General features: G+C 40.7%; 1 protein-coding gene across 1 annotated transcript in view; it reads right to left on the reverse strand.

The window, feature by feature from the left end:
- Positions 1 to 5,752: 5,752 nt before the first annotated feature.
- Positions 5,753 to 25,486, reverse strand: part of cdc27 (cell division cycle 27) — a 30,153-nt gene continuing 10,419 nt past the window's right edge. The window contains exons 8-19 of the mRNA XM_063189010.1: positions 24,334 to 24,445; positions 19,781 to 19,896; positions 18,873 to 18,972; positions 18,255 to 18,462; positions 16,475 to 16,647; positions 15,786 to 15,938; positions 14,249 to 14,457; positions 11,599 to 11,716; positions 10,763 to 10,891; positions 9,851 to 9,925; positions 9,264 to 9,429; positions 5,753 to 6,277 (exon numbers count right to left, since the gene is read on the reverse strand). Of these exons, the coding sequence (XP_063045080.1) occupies positions 6,189 to 6,277; positions 9,264 to 9,429; positions 9,851 to 9,925; positions 10,763 to 10,891; positions 11,599 to 11,716; positions 14,249 to 14,457; positions 15,786 to 15,938; positions 16,475 to 16,647; positions 18,255 to 18,462; positions 18,873 to 18,972; positions 19,781 to 19,896; positions 24,334 to 24,445 (1,648 nt within the window). The 3' untranslated portion in view covers positions 5,753 to 6,188. The remainder of the gene's footprint in view (positions 6,278 to 9,263; positions 9,430 to 9,850; positions 9,926 to 10,762; positions 10,892 to 11,598; positions 11,717 to 14,248; positions 14,458 to 15,785; positions 15,939 to 16,474; positions 16,648 to 18,254; positions 18,463 to 18,872; positions 18,973 to 19,780; positions 19,897 to 24,333; positions 24,446 to 25,486) is intronic.

Below are 25,486 nucleotides of genomic sequence, written 5' to 3' on the forward strand. Positions count from 1 at the left end.
CTGGCATTTTTCTGTCTCATTATGCAAAATACACAATGGTCAACAAGAGTAACAAGAGGCCAGAGAATGACGAGAAAAAAAAGAGTATTTCCTTTCTCTACACTTACAGTATTGGCTGAATGACTTGTAATATGCCAGGCTGCACCATCACTATTCATTAGAGGTGTGGATTGGCACTTCCCTCACAATCCGATTCGATCACGATTCGGGAGGTAGCTATTCGATTTGATTCTATGCGATTCGATCCGATCCGATTCAATTCTACAGTGCATTGCAATGCATTACATTTCTACTGAAAGCAAAGCAAATGTTTCATCAGTCATGATGAGACAATACAAGTAGTCAGATACTGAGCAACAATTTATTGGTTGTTTTCTGTGTCAGTCTGGATCAGTCTGTATCAGTCTTGCAATGCTTTGAAGTACTTTTATTTAATTTAATATTCATTTGCTCTCAAAATATCCACGGAAGTAATTGAAACTTAAAAAATTTCCGCATCGATCCTGGAACTTGCCGCATCGATCCTGGATCGTCCATGCCCCGCATTGGATTGGATCGCCGAATCGATCATTGTTGACACCACTACTATTCATGCACTTTATTTTATGTTTCTTCTACTTCATCTACATTAATTTTATTAATAATTTAAAGGTAGACTATAACAAGAGTTTAATAATTTGATACAGCAGAAATTTAAAACAAACATTGAAAACATACATCCCACACTGATCACTGCATGTATGCAAAAAAATTCAATTTTTTCAATGACTCATCTGCGTAATCAAACCCACGGAATGTAGCTTAATCCACATCAAATTGACAAGTGTGTCTATGAGCTTTTTTCTGTACTTAATGTGTCTCATTTGCGTAATGGAGAATACCGGACAATTTCGATAAGTTATTGCTATTTATTGCTAGTTATTGTCGGTACCTGAACACGCAGCATTCATTTTTTGTTCAGCCCTTTCAGACATCCTGGTCATTCTAATGGGGGCGTACTTTGTTTCACTTTTTTAAAATGCTGTGTGATGATGGAGGGACTATGTAAATTCTCCATTTAATTATGTCACCCTGTTCTGGGAAAAACTCTCTGTCTCGAAAGGCTTGAAAGTCTTTCTCCCACTCCCAAAACAGGGTGACTGACAGCGTTTTTCACACCTGGTCCCTTTCAGCCGCCTAAGCGAACTCAGAGTAGTGACGCAGCATTTTTGCCGTATATGTGAACGCTCCAAAGCGTACCCAGACCCCTTGGAAGTGAACCGTACCGAGACCTTGGTTGATGCGGTCTCAGTTCGGTTCGCTTAAGAGCTCTGACAAGTTACACTTGTGACTAGGTGTAATAACTTAAGGAGTGCTCTAGAGCAGTGTTTCTCAACAGGGGTACCGGGGCGTGGCTGATAAATAAAATTATGTAATATAATACATATTTGTCTAAATTGATAAGTTAATGCTAGTCAGTGGAATATTTCATCTGCAATTTACGCACAGTAAAGTAAATATAGGTCGCCCCAGTCAGCTGCAACTTCAAACGTAGGCTGTGTGACCTTTCCAAATGTGTTACTTTTCTAAGCTAGTGTGGCATCGGATGCGGTGCGGTGTTACGGCTTGTTGGTTTGGGGTGCCTTTAAATTTTTCATGAATTGAAAGGGTGCCTCGCCTTAAAAAAGGTTGAGAAACACTGCTCTAGAGGACAGGGTGTGATAAAAAAGAAGAGTGACACACCATAAAAGCCTACCAGGACCAGAAAGATCAGCCAGTTATTTTTGTAATACACTCACAATATGAACAAAAACAGAGCTGTGTCCTTTTGCTGTCGGTTCGATCTTTGGTCGTCTATGGCCGTCTATGGGCACCTGCAACTCTGTTCTTAAAATCACCTTAAACATTTGTTTTCAAGAATATGTAACTCACAAAGTGTTCTGCAGTATTCACTGGTGTTCCTTAAAAAAAATTGTAGCGAAATACGGCATCTGTGGTGTTTTATGTGCGTTTTATGTAGCAAATTGTAAATTAAGTTTCACTTTCACTTTCACAAAATGGCAAATAAAAAATGACAGAAGCCATATTTCGCCTTGAAACGTGTTAGGGACTGCTAGTGAACACCCCTAACCACTTTGTGAGCTGAAGACTTTCGAAAACAAATGTTTAAGGTGATTTTAAACAGAGTTGCAGGTGCCCATAGACGGCCATTCTAAAGTTGGTTGAGATAAAATCCAAATCAGCCAAATAACAGAGGCTGCAGCAAACATATAATAAACGGTGAGGGGGGACTCTAAAACATTGCAGACCACTCGGAAAATGGCCTTAATGTTCAAAAAAGTGGAGTTCCCCTTTAAAGAGGACTGCGATTGGTTCACTTAAAGGGGACCATGTAATGTGCCCTGTTGATAGTTTGATTTTTTTCACTATTTACTGTGTTCAATATAATATAAAATATAATATAGGGGAGACTTCAAGAAAGATTACATTACATTAAGCAGACGCTTTTATCCAAACTGACTTGCAAAGAGGACATACAAATAAGTAGAGTGTGGGTTCAATACAGAGTTCAGCAGTTTACAGATAATGTAGAACAGACAAGTGCAGTGTCATAAATTGTGGAGGCGCAAGGCGAGGCATGAGTGCGCAAGCAGGACAAACTCAATGAGGTTGTTCTTCTATATGATAATATATATAGGCTATATACACTACCGGTCAAAAGTTTGGGGTCACCACACTTTCCTCCCACAATGCTTCTTTCTGACAGTTAAGCTTATTCCTTTTCAATTTCAGTTCTAGTATAAAATCAGTGTAGAGTTATTGTTCCCTGAAATTAATGCATGCAACAAATAAGCAATTTGATATTGGAAAAAGTAACTGTTGAATGCATTTACTTGTATAGACAATGCATAGAATAGACCAAAATGTATCACTAACTTTTGACAAATCAAAGTGTACCTTTAATAAGGTAGTGTCTAGTCTGGTGTACTAATCAAAGTTTAGACTCCGTTGACATTAATAATAGCCAGTCGCGATTCTACAGATTCATTCACGGGATAAGATGAGGTCCAGAATTGCCCATGAGCTCTATGAGCCCCATGCATGGAAAAGTTGATGTCTGCTCCTGTCAGTCCATACAATGCCGGATGATATACACATCATTTGAAAGAGAAGAATCTACACTTTCCTACAATGTATGGCACTGGCTTGCACACTAAAACATCGCTGAGACAATGGATCGTGCATTCATAAGTAGGTTCATTCTGATGGCTAGAAAATCATGCAGCTACTTTGACTTGAATTTGTGGACGAGGTGGCAACTCAACAAATATCATACACCTACCATTGGAAAGGGCAGACACTGAGCTTTCCAGTAGTTCCATGCATTCTCTGATAAACCAAAGATATGTCTGTAGAAAAAGGGACTAAAACACATATTTCTATGTAATAAATGGGTGAAAAAGCTTGGTTAGATTTCACTCTTCTGTCCAGTTTAACCAATTTTATGGGTAATCAAACCTTTTTTCACCTGTGGCTGTTCAGTACTTTCCATTATTCAATTACAAGCTATTTAAAAGATGTTTGCGACTTGAATTGCAAACAAATAACTGGAAAAATGAAGGTGACCCCAAACTTTTGAACGGTAGTGTATATTAGGGCTTTTGTGTCTTTATTATTTGACAGGACAGTGGAGAACAGACAACTGTTTTCTAGTGCTGTTGCAAATCGCTGTGTGTGTCACCTCTGTTCTACCTCTATGCACCTACCCACTATACCTCCATTTTCGCCTTACCTCCTCATAGCACATTTTCCTCACTAGAGGGCGATGCCGCTCCAGAATCCCACAACTCCACTCTCAACTCCTGTCTAGATAGTCTGCTGTGTCCATTAAATCTGCACGCTCTCCTCTCAACCCAGCCTCGTCCAACGCTTTGCATTGTGGTAAGACCCCTGTCATCAATGAAAGACCTTGTTGAAAAATGAACGCAACAGTAGATGGAAATAAATCTTTTTATATATATACTGCATATATTTTAGGGGCTTTTATGCCTTTATTTGACAGGACAGTCGAAGATGGTAACAGGAAGCAAATGGGACAGAGAGACAGGGGAGGATCGGGAAATGACCCCGGCCGGACTCGAACCGGGGTCCCCGTGGGTGGGCATGCAAGCCCAAATGTGGGGGGGATGGAAATAAATCTTGTCATAGCAAGCCTTCATCGAAACAATACCACAGCAAAAGGTGGGCATGTGTAGTAGTGGTCAAGAAGGAAGATCGATGGAGCCCATTCTAACCACCTGCCCCTAGCTAGGGCACTGGGCATTTACCTCATAGGTGATGCCTTAGCAAAAAATATTTGTTTAACTTGTGTCATGTGGTGTCTCCTTAATGGCTGTGAATGGGCACTCTACCGCCAGCCATTATGGATAATCTGGCCTTTGATAATCCAGGGGAAAATACCGGTAAATCTTGGAATTATTTGCAAACATTGAATACACAAAAATCTCGATTTCCTTTTTTCTTTTAAATCTTGAAATATTCAAAAAACATATATATTATGGAATTAAACACTACACTTTCACATATTTGCCAACCCCAAATATGGAATGGCTGGTTACAAAAAATGAACAGCCACTAATTCACAATTAAAATGTAGAATAAGGGTCAACTACCTTGACGACAATCAAATTTAGGAAGGATAAATGGCCTCTGGGTAATAATTACAATAATAAACTCATATGTGCATGATTAAATACTTAACATGAACAAATACTTAATGTTTTTCTTTAGTAACCAAGACTTAAAACATTGATGGTTAAGTGGTGATTTCAGCCTTCATGCCACATCTTTCTGATTCACCCTTTCAAATAACACGCATGTCCATCCATTCCTCACTTTCTGTCCAACATGGCATCATGAAAATTAAGCTCGATAAACTGCAGATTTGAACTGTATGTCGCTTTAACATGTGCTCCACAACGCTCTGTGACGGCTTTGGTCTGGGCACAATTTTGCAACAAATACAAATCTTCACAATTTCGCAACAAATACTTGTCAAAAGTAAAGCAGGAGAAACATGGCTTTGCTGACAGGTTAGGGAGGGTTAGGCATAGGGATGCACCGATACACATGTTTTCACTTCCGATCTGATCCCGATATCTAAATTTGGATATCTACCGATACCAATACTACTCCGATCCAATACCAAAATCACATATACGTATGCATGGGTTTCAACTTGAGGTAGGCTCAAGCAAACTATTTGGTCAGAAAAGGGAGTCAGAAGAACAGGAAACCAATTACGGTAATAAGCAAAAAGTAACAAGTAAAAAAGTAACAATCGAATCCTGAAAACTAATTTGAAGTGTTATGATTTCAAATTAACATTGCACCTGACTTAATGTCTGTATCAGGAAAATTCCGATCATATCTGATCTTTGAAATATGTTGATATCTGAACCCGATACCCCGATACCGATATCCCATCCCTAGTTAGGCATGGTTTTGGTCAGGGCACAGCAGAGCATTTTTGCATTTAGCAACAGAAATTTGGCATTACAACAGAAAATCTGTGCAAACCTTGTCACGAGACAAAAGTGCATTTCCATGGCGCTTGAAGAGCATGACTTAACTTGAAAAGGCATCGCATCACAACGCGGAATGCACTATCAGGAGGTACTGTGCACATGCCTATGAATGATGGCAGTCTGCCCTCTTACACACACGCACGCACGCTCAGGCACTCATGCTCAGGGAGGGCCGGAGTCAGAGCTAAAGACTGTAAAGACACCTTTATTGAGGGGATAATTTGAGTAAAACAACATAAAAACATACGGTAGTTTGTATTTTTGTTTTGACTGCTAAGGCATGATTGAGAGGAGAGAAAAGACAATAGGATGAAAAACACAATAATAATAATAATAATAAACAACAACAATAAAAAAACAGCAAACATAAGTGTGTGTGTGTTTTTTTTTAAGAGAAACAAGGAGGTACTGTATTAGCAGCAGTTTGTATTCCTTTTTTTTCCATCATCAACATCATCATCCTCTTCTGTCATCATCTAGTTATGATGGAGGAGGAGCCTCCCGCATGTCTTGTCTTCTAGGCCTGGTCCCGGTGGGTTGGCTTGGGGCCCGGCTCCACAAGTGAGAGTCCCACGTGCTATAGTGACCACAGGGCCGCCCGCCCGCGTCACCAGTGGCTGGCTACAAGACCTCGTCACTCTCGGCCGTGTGCAACTGCGTGTCATCGGCGTCAGTCATGCTGCTCTCCTGAGACTCCTCCATGTCGGCTGCTGTGAGGACAAGAAGGCACAACAGACAGACGTATGAAGTAAAGGAGACGCGCTCACACTATCGCCTATACTAGTTAATACAGATTATAACTGGGTGCTGAATCCCACATTAATATGTTGATGAATGAAGGAAGTGAAGGACAGCACTCCTCAGATTTTTGTCTGTTTATTCGCCTACGAACGTTTCCTCTGCCTGAACGTTCATAGGTAAATAAACAGATCTGAAGAGTGCTGTCCTTCACTTCCTTCATTTATCAACAGACAATCAGCAACTTATGGTGTTAGTTAAAGGTGCACAGAGTCTTATTTTTTGCAGTTACCCAGGTGAAAAACCCATATACTTAAAGTGTACTTTTTTTGACCGTACTTAGTACAAAGTGTACTATTTTCAGCAATTTAAAGTGCGCTTCATTGCACTATTAGTGCGCTGAAGCACTACTAAAGCAGTACTTCAGCACACTTGCAGCACACTGAGGATGCTAAATTGGCACCGCTTTTGGACAACTTTAAGTGCACTACAAGCATACTTTTGAAAGTATGCTCCAAACACGCTTTTCATGCATTCGTATGGCATTAAGAGTGTGCTTGAGTACACTTTTATAACATTTTATTGTTACTGGAAGTTCAATAAAAGTATATTAACTTCATGCTTCTTTGGACTACATTGGAACATTTTAAGTCTGTAAAAAGTATATCATATTAAGTATTGTAAATATATAACAGGTATGCTTGAAGTATATTTACAGTACACTCCCAATTACATGAAATAATATAAATGTAATATTACAATCCATGCTGGTCCTCAGAGCTTGTACATTACACACAGCCACATGTCACAGTAGTGATACAGTATGCATGCCTAGCACGACTGACATTTACAATCATTGCATTGTTACAGAGATTTCAGATACACATTTCACTTTATTTCAATCTTAATCCACCTTCCTGCAGTTGATCACTTGATTTAATCACTAATGGTGACCCCCTATTTATTGTTTGAACAACTAGCTCCAACTTACCTCCCACCATGATATCATGGGAAGTGTGAGCCTATATATACCAGAACATATACGTGGCCATCATAATGACGGTGGGAACATGGTCATTTTTTGTATACCACTTTAAAAATTTAAAACTCCTACAATAAACACAGAATATAGCAATGAGTAATATTTTCATGCAAACCAAAAATATTCCTTCAGGATGAATGGCTTTCTGTTTGAGAAATGTACCTCCAAGAAGTGCATTGCATGATGGGACATGCATGATGGTGCATGATGGGTAAATGCACTTTGTGTAAGCACACTTTGAAGATATTTGGGTGAAGTACAATCATGGTGCACTTAGAAAAAGTGTACTTGCAATATGTTAAAGCGATTTACTTTAAAGCGCACTATAGAAAATCACACTTCAAAGACATTTGGGTGAAGTGTAATCATATTGCACTTTAAAAAAGTACAATTGCAATATGTTATTAAAAAACACACTTTTAGTAAGTTCACTATTAGAACACTATTAGTATATTCCTCTAAATACACTTTAGCCAAACATCTTCGAAGTCCACTTGAAGTATGGTTCGCTAAGTGTACTTTCTTTGAGAGCAACTTAATTACATCTAATTTTAAGTACACTTTAAATAAGCATATTGTAAACATACTTTTTCTTAGCACAAAAAGCATGAGTGCACTTTTAACATGCTAAGTACACTTCAGTCATGCTTTTATTGTACTAAATTGAACCACTTTTTCACCTGGGTAATTTCCAGAATCCATGCTGCCCATTCACAAATGTTACCTTTTTAACAAATACTTAACACCACCATCAAATTCTAAGTATTCAATATGACTGGGAAAATTGCATGGATCTTCTCCATGGTCTGCCATTCTGCATTTCCAGAAATAGAAATTTTTAGCTGCAAAACTTACTGTACTTTGGTCATACTAGTAAATACTAGTTTATTACTTAGAAAATAGATCAAATTTGGCAATAGGCAGCACAAAATCAATGAGAAGCATAGTTGCAATACCTATTCTGGCCACAATCTTACACTGTGCACGTTTGAGTGTCCAGTGTGTAACATGGTGGTGGGCAGATGGATTAGCTTAATCAAACACGTCAAGATCACGTCCAGAGTGAATACATCAAATTCATGGAGAAAGTTCAACCACCTTGGCTACTTAGGGCATTTTCACACCTAGACCTCTTTAAGTGAACCGAACTCAGTCCTCTTTTAGCACGTTCAGGCCGACTGAGAACCGTGCTGGAGCCCGTTCCCGCACCTAATCGCGAACCGGCCGTCGTGTTCACGCCACAGATATTTGCGTTCGCGAACCGGAAAGTTGGTTCGCAATGCGAACCGCAAAATACTAGGTTTTTCTCTGCGAACCGTGACGACAGCGTGGCAGTCAACAGGTTCATCCGGGTAACACAGCCACGTGCGGAAAAAGTTCAGAGCCCGGTATGAACACAGGCGGTTCGCAGACAAGCACTTTAGTGCCGAACGTCACTGGTGTGGGCACCAACACCGGCTCCGTTCTGGTCGGCCTGAAAGCCCTATTTAAGTGGACCAAGAAGTGAACCGACAGCAAAAGTACTCTGTTCTGCTTTTGTTCATATTGTGAGTGTATTACATAAAGAACCGTCCATCCTTTTGGATCACAACCGTTCCTCTAGAGCCCACCTTACAGGATTATACCTAGCCACAAGTGTAACTTGTCAGAACTCATAAGCGAACCGTACTGAGACCACGTCAAAGGTCTCAGTATGGTTCACTTCCCAGGGGTCTGGGTATACTTTGAAGCGTTCACATATGCACCGAAAATGCTGAGTCACAGGTCAGAGTTAATTTAAATGGGTGAAAGGGACCAGGTGTGAAAACCCTATTAGTAGCTTTGTCCATTTGCAGTTGCACACAGGATGGGTCAACCTGTCCAATATGGAAAAAAGAACAAAACAAACAAACAAACAAACAAACAAAAAGTCTCACTGGAATAGTAGGGGTAGTCCTCTGGGGTGACGGGCTCCTCGTCGTCCGGGAGATATCTCTTGTCTATTGCCTCTTTGATCTGGTTATTGGCGCCTTTGGGGTCCAGGTCCATGGCCCAGGAAAAGTTCATCAGGGCCAGGTGAGTCTGCCCCAGTTTCTTATAGACCTGAAAGGGATAGATGGATAGACGGACGGCCAGACAGACAAACAGATGAAGCATTTACACACAATATTACATTAGATTACATTTGGCAGACGCTTTTATTAACCAAAGCGACATCACTAGTAGAAACAAAGTGGTAAGGTAAGGTAACTTTATTGAGGCTTACAATAGCACCACACAATAAATACCACAGTGACAGACAACAAGACAGGAGATTAACAAAACTAACATTAACAAGACAAAACAAATGCTCCAAATAGAATAACGTAATGAATGAATAAATAAATAAATAAATAGGCATTGACTCTATATAGAAATGGTTTTGTTGCAATATATTGTTTTTCCTGAAATTTGATTTTTTTTTTTTTAAAATGTGACAACCAGTCCCAGTCTCCCCTACTCGACATACTTTCCCCCAGCTTACCTTTCCAATTAAAAAGTAAACAAGCGACTCTTTAGGTACGATCTGTTTGAGCTCCTCCAACTCCTGCAGGGCAGCCTGAAAAAAACAAACAAAACAAAACTTGTATTTATAGTAGCTGAAGTGTTTGATCCCTGCTACAACTATTCACATGAACCAACGGCACTCTAATTCAGATATAAAATTCCATGATTTTCCATGACTTTCCAGACGCAAAAAACAGAATTTCCATGACCAGTTCCATAAAAAAAATGACGTTTAAAAGTGTGAAAACTGAACATTATCTTCACCAACATCGAGCCATCGCCAGACTTCATTCGCCTCATTACATTATAGAATGATGCACATTACAGCGTGAAACCAAACCGTCTCTGGTGAGGCGTTGTAGTATAACCAGTAAGATATACCAAACAAAAAAGTTTATGCTTTTACACAACTGTGAAGAAAATTCCATGATATTCCATGACCGTGAATGCAAAATGGTAAAATTCCATGATTTTCCATGACTGGAAAAACTTTTATGAAATTCCATGATATTCCAGAAATTCCATGACCCGTGGGAACCCTGATAAACAGTATATAGAATGGAGTTGACCAGTGGTGTAGTCTACTTTTTTGAGGTGGGTATACTGTATGTATTTGTGCTATTCTAAATATGCATCAATCAATTTTAGGTGGGTATACTGAAATCCCTGAAATTTTGAGGTTGGTAAACTGCGTATACCTGCGTTCTATCTAGACTACACCACTGGAGTTGACTTTAAAAAACCCTACAGGGCCATTATTTGTCTACCTGATCATCCAGAACGACAAATCTAGGCCAGTGAGACAGTGACATGAATAAATAAGAAATAAATAGGCCACATTAGAGATGGAGAGCAGGACAGTATGAACGGGATAAGAAATGGTACACACCTTGTACTTCTCACTTGCAAATAGAATGGATGCCCTGTGGAACTTGCATAGTGGGTTTTTGGGGTCAATACCAATTGCTCTGTTTAGAGTCTCTAAGGCGTGGTCAGATTTCTTAAGTGCGTGTTGAACCTGGAAGGAAGACAAAAGAAATGCAAGAAACAGTTATTACATATAACGGTCAAGAACATTACAGTTATTACATTTAAAGGGTCAGAGCAGCAAAGCTTCAAAAGTGCCCATGTGGTTTCTGTTTTCTAATTATTCGGGTACATATGGGGTTTAACCCCCCCCAAAAATTGACCCAAAAGTTTTTGTCACGGATTCTATTACTATTGGATCTCTTAAATGACATACTAAAAATCTAGTAAAATTTGACTTTGGGAAAGGGGTTATTTTCAAGATGACCGCTTGGGCCTTAAGGCAAGAGGGAACCCATAGATAGGCCAAAAAACAAATCAAATTTAATACATAGGACTATGAAACTTCTTCAGTGTATTAGACACATAAAATCTAAGAAATGTTGTATTGGACGTTTTCTGAATTCTATTTAATTTTAATGCAAACACCTGGACTCATTGTTTTAAGAAATGCAAGCGAAACTTGGTACAGTGGAAATTGTCATTACCTGCTTTAGTTTGTCCAGAAATCATGAAATATCATTTCATGATCACCAACCAACCGCCCCCCACCCCAATTTTTGTAATATATATAATCCCGTCAATAATGTTTTAATAATAATATAAGCATGCATCTAGATTCAAAATCCAGGAAATAAAAGCTGACATTGAATACAGTTAGACAAACGAGTGGGGAAAAAGTAAAAATTGGGAACCCACCACTCCAATGTGACACAGCAGCACTGAACTCTGAGGGTTGATGCTGAGAGCCTTCTTGAAGTGGATCTCTGCCAAGTTAAACTTCTCCTGTTTATAATAGATCATACCCAAGCCATACCTGCAGCAAAGAACATCAGAATTACTACATGACATTCAGCAGACGCTGATTATCCAAAATGACCTACCAAGAAAAGTGCACAGCTAAGTACAGAGTGTATTGGGAATCAGAAAACTGCAGTAGAAGAATTTGCATAGTTTGCAGTTATTGGCACATACACGTGTTGTTACAAAGCCCAGAAACCATCAATTGGAATGGACCAACTTCCTAGAAAACACATGGTTGACCAAATAGTATATGGAGTGTTTAGAACAGTTTGAAACTAGCTACGCAGACCGCAAGAGATAAGTTGAACTTTACGCCCAAATCTAATGGCAAGAATATACCAGACGCAACTTGAAAGACTCCAGCGACGGAGGTAATTGACTTTGTATTGAGTCGCTGGCGAGAGAAGAGACAAAGGCGATTTGGGCAACTGGAGGCGATTTGAGCGACTTTGTAGTTGGACTTCAGCAAATACTATGCAAATGAGCTATGAAGCGGTTTGGCGACAGCCGCCACAGCCAATTGGAATGTCAGAATGCTTGCATTCTGCTTTTTAACAGGCATACTCTGTGTCCTCCATTGCTCGAATCACTCTTGCTACACAGTCCAGCGATTCTCTGTCGCTTCTTGTGGCTGCTGGTGTGTTTGCCCCGGTTCCAACTTGCTCAGCTGGTGCCACTCACTGTTGAACTTCATGCATGCGCTCTTTCAGGGTCGCTGACAGCATTGGCCAGGCCCGGGACAAAATCAACTAAAAGGGCCTCCCTCCCAATATATACAGTGCCCTCCATAATTATTGGCACCCCTGGTTGAGATGTGTTTTTTAGCTTCCAATTATTTTATTTTTTTTCTAAATAATATGGGACCTTAATGGAAAAAAAGAGAAAAATCCAACCTTCAATACAAGTGCATTTATTCAGTGGGGAAAAAATCCCACATAAAGAAATAATTATTTGACATCAAATAATGTGTGTCACAATTATTAGCACCCCTGGTGTTAATATTTTGTACAACCCCCTTTTGCCAACAAAACAACACCTAATCTTCTCCTATAATGTTTCACAAGATGGGAAAAGACAGAAAGAGGGATCTTCAGCCATTCCTCTTTGCAGAATCTCTCTAAATCATCCAGAGACCTGGGTCCTCTCCTCTGTACTCTCCTCTTCAGCTCACCCCACAGGTTCTCAATGGGGTTGAGGTCAGGGGACTGAGATGGCCATGGGAGGGGCTTGATTGTGTGTCTGGTGAACCATTTCTGTGTAGATTTGGCCATATGTTTAGGGTCATTGTCTTGCTGAAAGACCCAGTGACGACCCAGCTTCAGCTTTCGGGCAGAAGGCAATAGATTTTTATTTAAAATGTCCTGGTATTTCAAAGCATTCATGATGCCATGCACCCTAACAAGGTTCCCAGGGCCTTTGGAAGCGAAACAGCCCCACAGCATCACTGACCCACCCCCATACTTCACAGTGGGTATGAGGTGCTTTTCAGCATGCGCATCTTTCGTGGTACGCCAGACCCACTTAGAGTGTTTGTTGCCAAAAAGCTCAATCTTGGTCTCATCTGACCAAAGCACACGGTCCCAGTTGAAGCCCCAATACCGCTTGGCGAACTCCAGACGCTTGCGTTTATGATTGTGAGTGAGGAAAGGTTTTCTCCGTGCATGCCTCCCAAACAGCTTGTTGGCGTGTAGACAGCGCCTGATGGTTGATTTGGAGACTTTGTGACCCCAGGATGCTACCATTTGTTGTAATTCTGTAACAGTGAGCTTTGGAGATCTTTTGATTTCTCTTACCATCCTCCTCACTGTGCGTGGTGGCAAAATAAACTTGGGTCCTCGTCCAGGCTTGTTTACCACTGTTCCTGTTGTTTTGAACTTCTTAATTATTTCTCTCACAGTGGATATGGGCAGCTGCAGTTGAGTGGCAATCTTCTTGTAGCCTCTGCCTGACCTGTGAAGGTCGACGCACATCTGCCTCACTTGTATGCTGTGTTCCTTTGTCTTTCCCATGTTTAAGAGTGGATAAGAGAAATGGCCTCGGTGTCACGTCATATTTATACCCCAGGGAAACAGGAAGTGATGAATTACTAATTAAATGTTCCTACATACTCTGGTAAACTTTGTAAACTACTTTAGAAATGACAGAAATGCTTCAATTATATTTATTTCCTGGGAATTGTTAAGGGTGCCAATAATTGTGGAACAGGTGATTTAATGAAAAATAATTATTTTTTAGTCAGGGATTTTTTTATTTTCTTACAATTCATTTGAGTTGAAGGCTACATTTTCCTACAATTTTCAGTGTGACAGTATTCTTCTGCAATAAACACTGAATTTATTTTAAGGCTTTTAACACATCTCAACCAGGGGTGCCAATAATTATGGAGGGCACTGTATATAATGAAATTAGGACCCAATTCTGGGCTCCCTTTCTCTCTGGGCCCGGGACAAATGACCCCTTTGTCCCAAACGTCAGCTTCCCTGCTGTCTTTGGCTCTTTACCAGGCGTTATAGTGGCGGGTGTTGAGGCGAATGGGAGTCTTTACCAGGCATTATAGTGGCGCGTGTTGAGGCGAATGGCATTCCGGAAACATCCGAGGGCCTTCTCCAGCTCCTCTGTCAGTACGAGCTCGTGGCCGAGGAGCGTGTAGGCGTACGCAAAGCTGGGGTCCACCTGGATTGCACGTGTGAAGAACTTAATGGCAATGTCGTGTTCCCGCTGAAGGCTGAAACAGTTTCCTGCTACACACCATGGCTGGGGAGAAACAGAAAGAGAGAGATTTTTTTTTTTTGGCAGCCAGCTATCTCCAGGACCAGGATGTCATGGGCTCCAATCAGAAGGATTTGTAATCTTATTGGCCGCCATGTACGTTTGATTGACAGTTTCAACAGTTGCCTGCTTGCTACACACCATGGCTGGGGGGAAAGAGAGATTTTTTTTAGCAGGTTCTACAGTTTTTTTTTTCTCTCAGGCTATCGCCAGGACCAGGATGTCATGGGCTCCAATCAGAAGGATTTGTAATCTTATTGACAGCCATGTACGTTTGATTGACAGTTTCAAAAATTCTGCGGGGCAGTCTGATGTGTAAGGCCCACATGGCAAATTGTTTGTGGAACCATAATTATTCCATTACCTCTCACCATCTGGTTGCCTTAAAGGTACAATGTGTGATTTTGAGGTTGTAATGTATGAAAAAAACAAAACAAAACAAAAAACACTTTCACACTTAATCCTACTGGCATGTAATGGCACGTTTATACGTAGCGTAGCTGTGCTTTATTTCAGAATTACAGCCAGTTACTGTTGTCATTTGCATATGACAGAAATCATCCAAATCGGCATGTTCACCACTGGTATCAGATCAGAGCAGGTCTGCACTGAGCAAATACGGACATAGTCATCCCAAGTTGTAAACTGACTCCCATGGTCCCCTCCATATGACCTGGTGTACTACACCGTGTGCAGAAAGATTAGGCAAACAAGTTTTTCGACCATTGTAACGACCATATCGTCCATTTTCCAATATTTTCCTGGAAACCACCTATAGTGCTGAAGATTTCAAGAGTCAAGACAGCTAACAGTCCCATGTCTGATATTTACCATTTTCCACGTCTTGGAACCAATGAATTCCAGCGGCTCGTGGCCTGTGCTGAAGGCAATGACAGACTAGGTCCGTCATTGGCCCCGCTAAAAAGAGTTATGCGATTGATGAGAGCTTCAAATAGCCATTTAATGGACAAGGATTAATCTTAATCTTGATCAAAACATAAACAAAAACTGTGTTAAATTGAAAGAAAAATGTCTGCACACTTAAATCCCCTTTGTGTTCTTTTTAATAATAGGCCAAGCTTTCGGTCTACTGACCTACCTCAGGGCTCAGTTATTTAAGTGTGCACTGTGCAGACATTTTTCTTTCAATGGACAAGGATTAAGGCACGCCCTCTGAGAAGTGGGTTGACCAGGTCAATTTACGAAACCATTGCTCGCCAAACTTTGATGTTTGAAGTTGCACAAACGGCCGCCATGTTTGTCTCAAAATTTTGTAAATCAAAAATGTTGCCAGGCTAAGCTTCTTCACATACCTCAGGCGAATTCTTATCCATGTCGGTGAGATCTTTGGAGAGAGCGGAGAGCGACACGTCCTTCTGCAGGTGCCACAACGTGGTGGAGTAGATCTCCATGCCCTCTACGCGGTAGCTCTCGATCCGCCTGACTTCCGAAAAGATCCTCTCGGCCTGGAACATAGCAGATGCAGATGGGTTTTAAGCCCCCACCCCCTACTTCAAGGTAGATCAGGTCATTTCTTCAGTAGTAAGTAGGGATGCAACGATACCGATACTAATACTGCTCATTATACTCGTACTCATACTCGTCAAGCACTTGCCGATACCAGGAACGACACTGCTATTACACAAAACAATGCAAAATGTTGTCACGTTCTGTGGACTTGAAAGCAGCATGGAAAAAAGGGCCACCTCATACATTTACTAACATTTAAATCTACATGGAAATGGACAATAAAAATATCACAGGTGGAAAAAAACAAGGCCATGCATTTATTTTCATTGTATTTTGGTGGTAAAAGGTATCGTATCGGTACTCGGTATCGGCAAGTACACACATTAATGTACTCGTACTTGTATCGGTTTTCAAAAAAGTGGTATCGGTGCATCCCTAGTAGTAAGCCATTACCTGTACCACTGAATGTGCCGTCTATATTTCGAAGGAAACGCAGCCTATATGCGGACACGACACATACACACAAACTCACCTGTGTGTACTCCGCCAGCTCGAAGTGGGCCCGTCCAATCTGGTTGAGGACCCAGCCTGTGTTGTAGTGGTGCGTGGGGAGCTGGGTGAGGATGTTGATGGCCTCTTTACAGTTGTAGGAGCAGAGGGCCACATAACCACGGCCAATATCTCTCATCAGGTTCATCAACCCATCTGGGAGAAGAGAGGGGAAGAGAAGAGAAGAGAAGAGAAGAGAAGAGAAGAGAAGAGAAGAGCAGAGAAGAGAAGAGAAGAGAAGAGAAGAGAAGAGAAGAGAAGAGAAGAGAAGAGAAGAGAAGAGAAGAGAAGAGAAGAGAAGAGAAGAGAAGAGAAGAGGGAATGTTAAGGGTCCGGTCTGGTGATGGGATAGATAGCCAGGCAGTCCCAATCCAGAGCATCCCATTAAAGTCATCTCATTCCAACAACTAGGTCGAGAACCGAAATCGAGAAAAAATATGTTTTTTTTTTTTTTGTAAGACCAGGAATTAAGTGGTCAACCAGAGTGGCTTAGCACTTGCATACATGACCAGGCCAAGCAATTGATTAACCCATTTTGACCGGGAGACAAATGCTACAAGTTTTTTGTTTTTGGCTATATTTTATGCGTTAATCGTGATTTAATTGCTGGCAAAAATAAAACTTCTAATAAAAGCCAAAGGCTAAGGTATCACTTTTTATATATAGAAAATATTAATGTCTTTACAGGCCACAGAGGCTGAGAAATTAAGGTTAAGGCAAGTGGTGACATTTTTTCTGGAGTAGGGATGCACCGATCCACATTTTTTCACTTCCGATCCGATCCCGATATCTAAATTTGGATATCTGCCGATACAGATACTACTCCGATCCAATACCAAAACCACATATATGCATGGGTTTGAACTTGAGGTAGGCCCAAGTAGACCATTTGGTCAGAAAAGGGAATCAAAAGAACAGGAAACCAATTAATAAGTAAAAAGTAACAAGTAAAAAAGTAACAATCCCATCCTGAAAACTAATATGCAAGTGTTATGATTTCAAATTAACATTAGTCTGGCTCAATGTCAGTATCAGGAAAATGCTGATACTTTGAAAATTCCGATCCGATCCGATCTCTGAATTATGTTGATATCTGAACCCGATACCGATACACCGATACCGATATCCCATCCCTAGTTAGGAGCCTGTATATAATACCATGTAGGCAAAACCAGGCCCTTTTCTGGTCTAAATGGGATAAAAACAAAATGCACAAGCCTGAGGCAAAACTGAGGCAAACAAACCTTTGCATAAAACACTGTCAAAGCGGTGAGTGAAAATAAGAAGTGGCTCACTGCATGGCCAACCTGCAGCTGCCTTTTGAGTATGTGCATCATGGTTAAGAGAAAAAAAGCATAAACATAAAAAATGTCAAGCCCTGGGGTGGTGGTGAACTAAATGAACTGCTTTGAGTCTTGAGTTATGTCTACATCCCTCCTTGTAAAATTCTCTTTTGTTACTGGCCGACTACTCCCTCCTTTTCTTTGTCCACTACTCCCTGATCTTGATTTCATGTTATGAAGATGACTGTTTTGTTTGTTTTTTTGTTTTGTTTTTGGGTTTACTAAAAACCTAATAAAAAGTTAATCACAATAAAGGGCCCTGCCTTGGCCAACCGGTAGGGCACTCGCCTGCCATGCGGCTGACCCAGATTCGATTCCCGGCCCGGGTCACACTGGCTCACACTGTCCTGTCAAATAAAGTCGTTAAAAAAAAAATCTAAAAAAAAAGAAAAAGAAGCTCAGTGCAGCGCATGGTCTTACCTGCGGCGGCCTTTTGCAGAGTGAAGGCCTGTAGCTGAGATGAGCCGAGGCTGCCCCCCTTGCCCTCGGAGATGGAGGAGTCCAGTTTCAGCAGCTCGATGCTCTCGTTGAGGTTGGAGGGCGCCATGCCTGCCTTACCCGTCTTGGTTTTGGTCTTACGGTTGGGGATCTTTGTCGGAAACTTCATTTTTAGCTTCTTGCTGTTCTCCTGTGAAAAAGAAACGGCAATGTAATCAGATGGTGGTACACAATTGGGCAGGCATTGGTATTTCTTAGTTGCTACTAACTCTAAAAAAATGCCTTCCTGTCATTTAATTGCGTGTTCATCAATTTTGTGGTCAGTTTTGTGGTTTAGAATTAATGCAGTGTGCGTTAGGTTTGGTAAAAAAAAAAAAAAAAAAAAAGATAATTCGGTTTTTTTGCAAGTTGTTTACAAAACCCAATTTGAAATCCTATTAAAAGTTCTCAAAGGAAGGCAGATGAATTCCATAACTTTTTAAGGGTGCCCCTGTTTTCAATATTCCAGTCCTGGAAAACAGCAATCAATCACATTCCATAACTTTTGCAGATTTTCCATGACCATACGAACCCTGGAGATGGAGAGAGATCTTTTCTTACCTTGGCAGTAGAACTGGCACTGGTGAAGAGTCTGGAGCTTCGCCTAGGCTGCACATTAGCAGGTGCAGCGATGGTTGGGCTTAGCACTTGAGGTGTGGTACTGCAGGAAGGAAAGAACGCCAGTTGTTTGAAGTTCATACTAGAGCAGTGTTTCTCAACAGGGGCACTACAGCTCCCCAGGGGGCATTGGGGAGCTCCAGGGGCTGCTGAGTGGGGTTGGGCCTTACTTTCCATTGGGGAGTCATGAAATTGTTTTTCAACCCTAAGGGGGCGGTAGCAGGCTTATGATGAGGTCAAGGGGGCGTTGGGAGGGTTATGATGAGGCCAAGGGGGCGTTTGTTCAAAAAAGGTTGAGAACCACTGTACTAGAGGATGGAAACGTTGCCGTTTGGTAGCCTCTTACTGCAGATGGTTTGTTTGTTTGTTCATATTTATGGCCAATTATGCAGCTGTTACTGCAGATGGGCTCGTCAGCAGGACTATTCACTCTATGCTGAAAACACTCAACAACATCATAACAACATTGCTATGACAATGCAGGGAGTCTTAGGTACCGGTAACTGATTAAGACTTAACTTGGTCATTACTATTTGGTGACAAAAAGGTTATAACAAAGGGACTGCATTAACGGGTTAAACAACATAAAGTCAATATCTAGACCACTGTCACACTGCAAAAACATTCTTTTAGGCATTACATTCCATTACATTAAACTTAGTTGAGGCTTTTATCCAATGCAACTTCCAGTACAGCAATTATAGAGTAGTATAGTATAGACTATAGAGTATATTATTTCATGTTTTGATGTGCTTTGGAGGTTGAGATATTTAGGTTTTAATAGGCAGATGGCAGCTTTTCCAAAAAAGGGCTTAAATGGGTTAGACGCTAATAATAACCGGATACTTTACCTGGTTTGTGGTGCGGTGGTCTGCGTTGGATTGAAGGGGATGGGGATGACCTCCCTGCTGTTACCACTTGGTGCAAACACTGACTTTGTGCCTACTTGGTTGATTCGAGCAACCGACTGAAAAAAATGAATTGAGACCATTAGATTCATTACCAGACGGCCCATAGAAACAGCAGGCAAAGTCATGTGCTTTTGTCACTTCCATAACAGTAAATTACCAGGCATTTTTTTCTGACTCTGCGCGCGCCAGCCGAACGCAGCAGCCAGGAAGCAAAAAGAGACGGTACTGCAGATGACTAGAAGAGTAGATACAGCTACTACAGGACGAAGCCTGCATCATGGTGGGGACAATATCATACCATGCCGGCCGCTGTTTTCATGTTTTCCTATAATTTTGTTCCATGATACAATTGTTAACTTTGCTCTGTAAGCACCTTGTGTTTCACGACCTATTTGTTAAACCCCGGTAGCTAGAACAATACTCTCATGAGTCCTTGGAATAGGGGTGGGCGATATGATGATATTAAATCGTGAAATCGAGTACAAGATCGTCTCGAATCTGCCAAAGTGGAGAAATCGCATAGATCATCTTGCAGTGATGATGTTTAACATCAGTATCAGAGTGATGTCTACTGACTTAGTGTTGTCTTCACTTTTATTCTTTACATTATTGTAGAGTGTCAGTGTGTTTACATGTAATTAATTGCTAATTACAACAACTTGCAAATGAAATGCCTGTTTTTGTTTTTTTGTTGTTTTTATTTTTTTTAATGGAAGATCTTGATTAAAAAAGTAAAATCAGAATTGAGATTTTATGTTAACACGTTGAATACCAAGCGTTTTTTGGGATTTTAGCTGTAGACTCCCAGCCAATTGACATTTTTGAACAGCCACCGAATATTTTGTCTTAAAGGATTTATCCGGAGTTGGAACAAGTTTGCCTCATTTTTGCGCCCTGCGTCTGGGTTAAATGGCACAAGGTCTTTTTCACACAAGAGCACCAAAAATAATATTTAGCCTAGGCTAACACATCAAATCCACATCAAATGTGTTAAGTCAGGGTTTATTACAGAGCTATGATTATTTCCAGAGCGAGTAACCACAGCTGATGATGCGACGCACTCGGCAATCTACTTTTGTGGACTTTTGTGTCAAATAGTTGGCTTGACCGTAACTGTAGATATTGTCAAGGTAGTAGCTTCACAAAACACATTCTGCAGACCTTTCAAGAATACATGAAGGGCTTTGGACACTTCGGTTTATGTGTGGATACCCTCAACATATTACGAGGTACGTGTGACGTTGTTTTGAGCTGTGCAAGACTTTAAAATGTTGTGTTTTTGAAATGTGTGTAACCGCCGAGATACGATGCCCGCATTCTATCATATTGCATAGCTGATATGGCTAAGGAGGCTAACGTGATATTATCAAACTTTCTCAAAACGCATCCTTTTGCCTTGATTTTGCTCTAGAGTGACTATTTCATCCCAAACATGCAAAAATGAGATAAACTTGTTCCAACTCCGGATAAATCCTTTAAACCTACAGACACATCAGGACTTGTTCGAAAGCCCAAAATCTCAGGTTTCTGTATGTTTTAACGGTTTGTTCCTAGCGTATTCCATTCTGATGTTATTCAACTCTAAGCGAGCATTGGTTTATGAAGAAATAGCGTTTTTTTCCATTCGAACGGAGAAAAAGGCTTTTTTGTCACAGATGCGCTCTTTGACTCTCCGAGTTTAAATTGAGGGTCTAAATGCATTTTCACGCCTGAAGAACAACTCCAGTAGCTTCCAAGTAAACTATTTCGATGCAAAAATCACCTGGTCAGGCTATTGTTCAGAGCCACATCATCTGAAGTGCTAGCTAGCTAATGGCACTTGACTGGCAGTTTTCGTTCTGTAGATTAAAAAGTAGACGTGCCAAAGTACTCACCCAAAATTAGGTTACTTCCTGCTGTGTTGCATGCTGTTTTTCATTACAACCTTCCATTTGACACCTACAGTGCCCTCCATAATTATTGGCACCCCTGGTTGAGATGTGTTAAAAGCCTTAAAATAAATTCAGTGTTTATTGCAGAAAAATACTGTCACACTGAAAATTGTAGGAAAATGTAGCCTTCAACTCAAATGAATTGTAAGAAAATAAAAAAATCCCTGACTGAAAAATAATTATTTTTCATTAAATCACCTGTTCCACAATTATTGGCACCCTTAACAATTCCCAGGAAATAAATATAATTGAAGCATTTCTGTCATTTCTACAGTAGTTTACAAAGTTTACCAGAGTATGTAGGAACATTTAATTAGTAATTCATCACTTCCTGTTTCCCTGGGGTATAAATATGACGTGACACCGAGGCCATTTCTCTTATCCACTCTTAAACATGGGAAAGACAAAGGAACACAGCATACAATTGAGGCAGATGTGCGTCGACCTTCACAGGTCAGGCAGAGGCTACAAGAAGACTGCCACTCAACTGCAGCTGCCCATATCCACTGTGAGAGGAATAATTAAGAAGTTCAAAACAACTGGAACAGTGGTAAACAAGCCTGGACGAGGACCCAAATTTATTTTGCCACCACGCACAGTGAGGAGGATGGTAAGAGAAATCAAAAGATCTCCAAAGCTCACTGTTACAGAATTACAACACATGGTAGCATCCTGGGGTCACAAAGTCTCCAAATCAACCATCAGGCGCTGTCTACACGCCAACAAGCTGTTTGGGAGGCATGCACGGAGAAAACCTTTCCTCACTCACAATCATAAACGCAAGCGTCTGGAGTTCGCCAAGCGGTATTGGGGCTTCAACTGGGACCGTGTGCTTTGGTCAGATGAGACCAAGATTGAGCTTTTTGGCAACAAACACTCTAAGTGGGTCTGGCGTACCACGAAAGATGCGCATGCTGAAAAGCACCTCATACCCACTGTGAAGTATGGGGGTGGGTCAGTGATGCTGTGGGGCTGTTTCGCTTCCAAAGGCCCTGGGAACCTTGTTAGGGTGCATGGCATCATGAATGCTTTGAAATACCAGGACATTTTAAATCAAAATCTGTTGCCCTCTGCCCGAAAGCTGAAGCTGGGTCGTCACTGGGTCTTTCAGCAAGACAATGACCCTAAACATATGGCCACATCTACACAGAAATGGTTCACCAGACACAAAATCAAGCTCCTCCCATGGCCATCTCAGTCCCCTGACCTCAACCCCATTGAGAACCTATGGGGTGAGCTGAAGAGGAGAGTACAGAGGAGAGGACCCAGGTCTCTGGATGATTTAGAGAGATTCTGCAAAGAGGAATGGCTGAAGATCCCTCTTTCTGTCTTTTCCCATCTTGTGAAACATTATAGGAGAAGATTAGGTGCTGTTTTGTTGGCAAAAGGGGGTTGTACAAAATATTAACACCAGGGGTGCTAATAATTGTGACACACATTATTTGATGTCAAATAATTATTTCTTTATGTGGGATTTTTTCCCCACTGAATAAATGCACTTGTATTGAAGGTTGGATTTTTCTCTTTTTTTCCATTAAGGTCCCATATTATTTAGAAAAAAAATAAAATAATTGGAAGCTAAAAAACACATCTCAACCAGGGGTGCCAATAATTATGGAGGGCACTGTATCTTGATGACAGCAAAACTCCTTATCCTCCCATCATATGTTTAGGAATAAGCTAGCTAGCAAGGCACTGACAGGATGTTTTGATTCTCTAGGAAGTAACTTGAGACGTGACGTGGCATGATCAGGAAGTGGTTTGATTCGCTATAATAAAACTCAAACACTGTGTGTAATAAAATGCACAGATGATGAAATATCCAGATCCTGACTTAGTTGTTTTTTTTAATTTGTAAGTGTTTTCATGATTTAGGTCAGTTCTGTTTATCACATAATTACGAAAATCACACAGAATGTGCATTAGAATGTGTAGATTCAGAATCCATTAAAAAAAACAAACGTAAAAACGTAAGTTTACGTTTTGGGAGCCAACGCATGGGAGGCAAAAACGTATTTTCACGTGTCTTGAGAGTCAATGTATTAAAAAAACATGATATTTGCTATATCGCCCACCCCTACCTTGGAATGAATATTTACCTGGCTAACTGATGCACAATAGAATCCAGGTTTTCAATTGCAAAAGGAAAGAATAGCGAGCGCTCTATAGTCTTTTCTCCAGGTTGAAGGGGTGCATCTGGTTATTCCTTTTAGGGCTTGACAGACACTTCCTGATGAAGGCCAGACGGCTGAAACCGGTCGGCGTTTTTAACATGTTTACCCCGATGTAAAATTAAGGGTTTTTAATACTTCAACTACCTTGACTCAAAGGAGAGTGCTTTGGATACAGTTCATAAGAATCCAGGTTTTATTGTGATAAGTCATTCCCAGAAGAATGTTGTGAATAAAGTGTAATGGCAGAGAAGTCACACGTCTTTTTACATGTACTTCAGTGATAAATGATAAATCATGATAAGTCATCTAATATAAGAGCCTGCAGTTCTCATTTTCTTAAGAAACTATCTTTGTAGTATAGGACCCAGCACACAGAGTTTGCTAGTACCTTCTTTAAGGGAGCCGCAGCAGGCGGAGGCTCCATCCCCGAGCCGCTGTGACCATAGCTCTGCAGGTAAGTGGGGTCTCCCGGGCTGGGCTCCAGGGGCAGGATTCCAAAACTAGACAAAACATTAAAGAGAGAGAGAAACGCAAACAGAGTTGTGGAATGAAAAAAGAAATAGATCATACACATCATTAGCGCACTGCCGAACTCACACTTTCAAAAGACGCGGAACACAAGTAGTGTTAAAATAGCTATACACGACATGGAGTGGTGTGGTGAAAAAGGTCCGACTGCAGAAGGATCATGCCGAGACACAGATCACAGTGAGTGCTGCAGGTAAACCTGGAAGGAAGATGTCGAAGGCTAAACATCTGGTGTTGTGCTATGGTCTCCTGCTGATAACAAACGAATGGAAAAGGGTAAAAAGAAAACAACTTTTACAGGGTATATGGGTGGGAGACGTGACGCCTTGTTTTTTCGTAACATTGGTTAAAAACCTACAAAACTGTTATTTTTCTATGTCAAATATCCTGCGGTGTGACTGTAACATTAATGAAACCTGGAATATAATATATATAAATTAACCAACAACATTTTGAATAATGTATGAAGCATTTGGCATGATTGCATAAATATTTACTTTATATTAAGATATGTGAATGTGAAAAAAACTCAAGACAGTAATATTAACTACAAGTTCAATTTCGTAACACAAATTGCGTCCTGTGGGGTGACATGTATGTCAATGTTTGTGAATGGGCAGCTGCAAGGCCAACTACAAGGGTGTTAAAGACTGGCTCCTAACCAGTCAGTACCTCAGTTATTGGAGAGTGCTGTGGAAGTTTAAGGTGACTCTTAACCTCTTAATTTGTCTTCATATTGCAATCTTTCTGTCACGCAATGCTTAGGTTCATTTTATGGTGTCCTGTGGTGTGACTGCTCTTATAGGAGGAAAAAAAGTTTTTTATAATGTATATAATTTTAAATAAATGAAAACACATATTAATATTAAACACAATATCATTATCAAGTTAGCATGAGCTCAGATGTCAGTCATGTATACAAAAGGATTAAAATGGCCATAATGCAGTGAATTCCCTGTGGTGTGACTCCATTTTCCTGCGGTGTGACATGCCTATGCAATGTGTTGATGCAG

Source organism: Engraulis encrasicolus, chromosome 2 (assembly GCF_034702125.1).
Source record: "Engraulis encrasicolus isolate BLACKSEA-1 chromosome 2, IST_EnEncr_1.0, whole genome shotgun sequence".
In the NCBI taxonomy this organism is placed as follows: domain Eukaryota; kingdom Metazoa; phylum Chordata; class Actinopteri; order Clupeiformes; family Engraulidae; genus Engraulis; species Engraulis encrasicolus.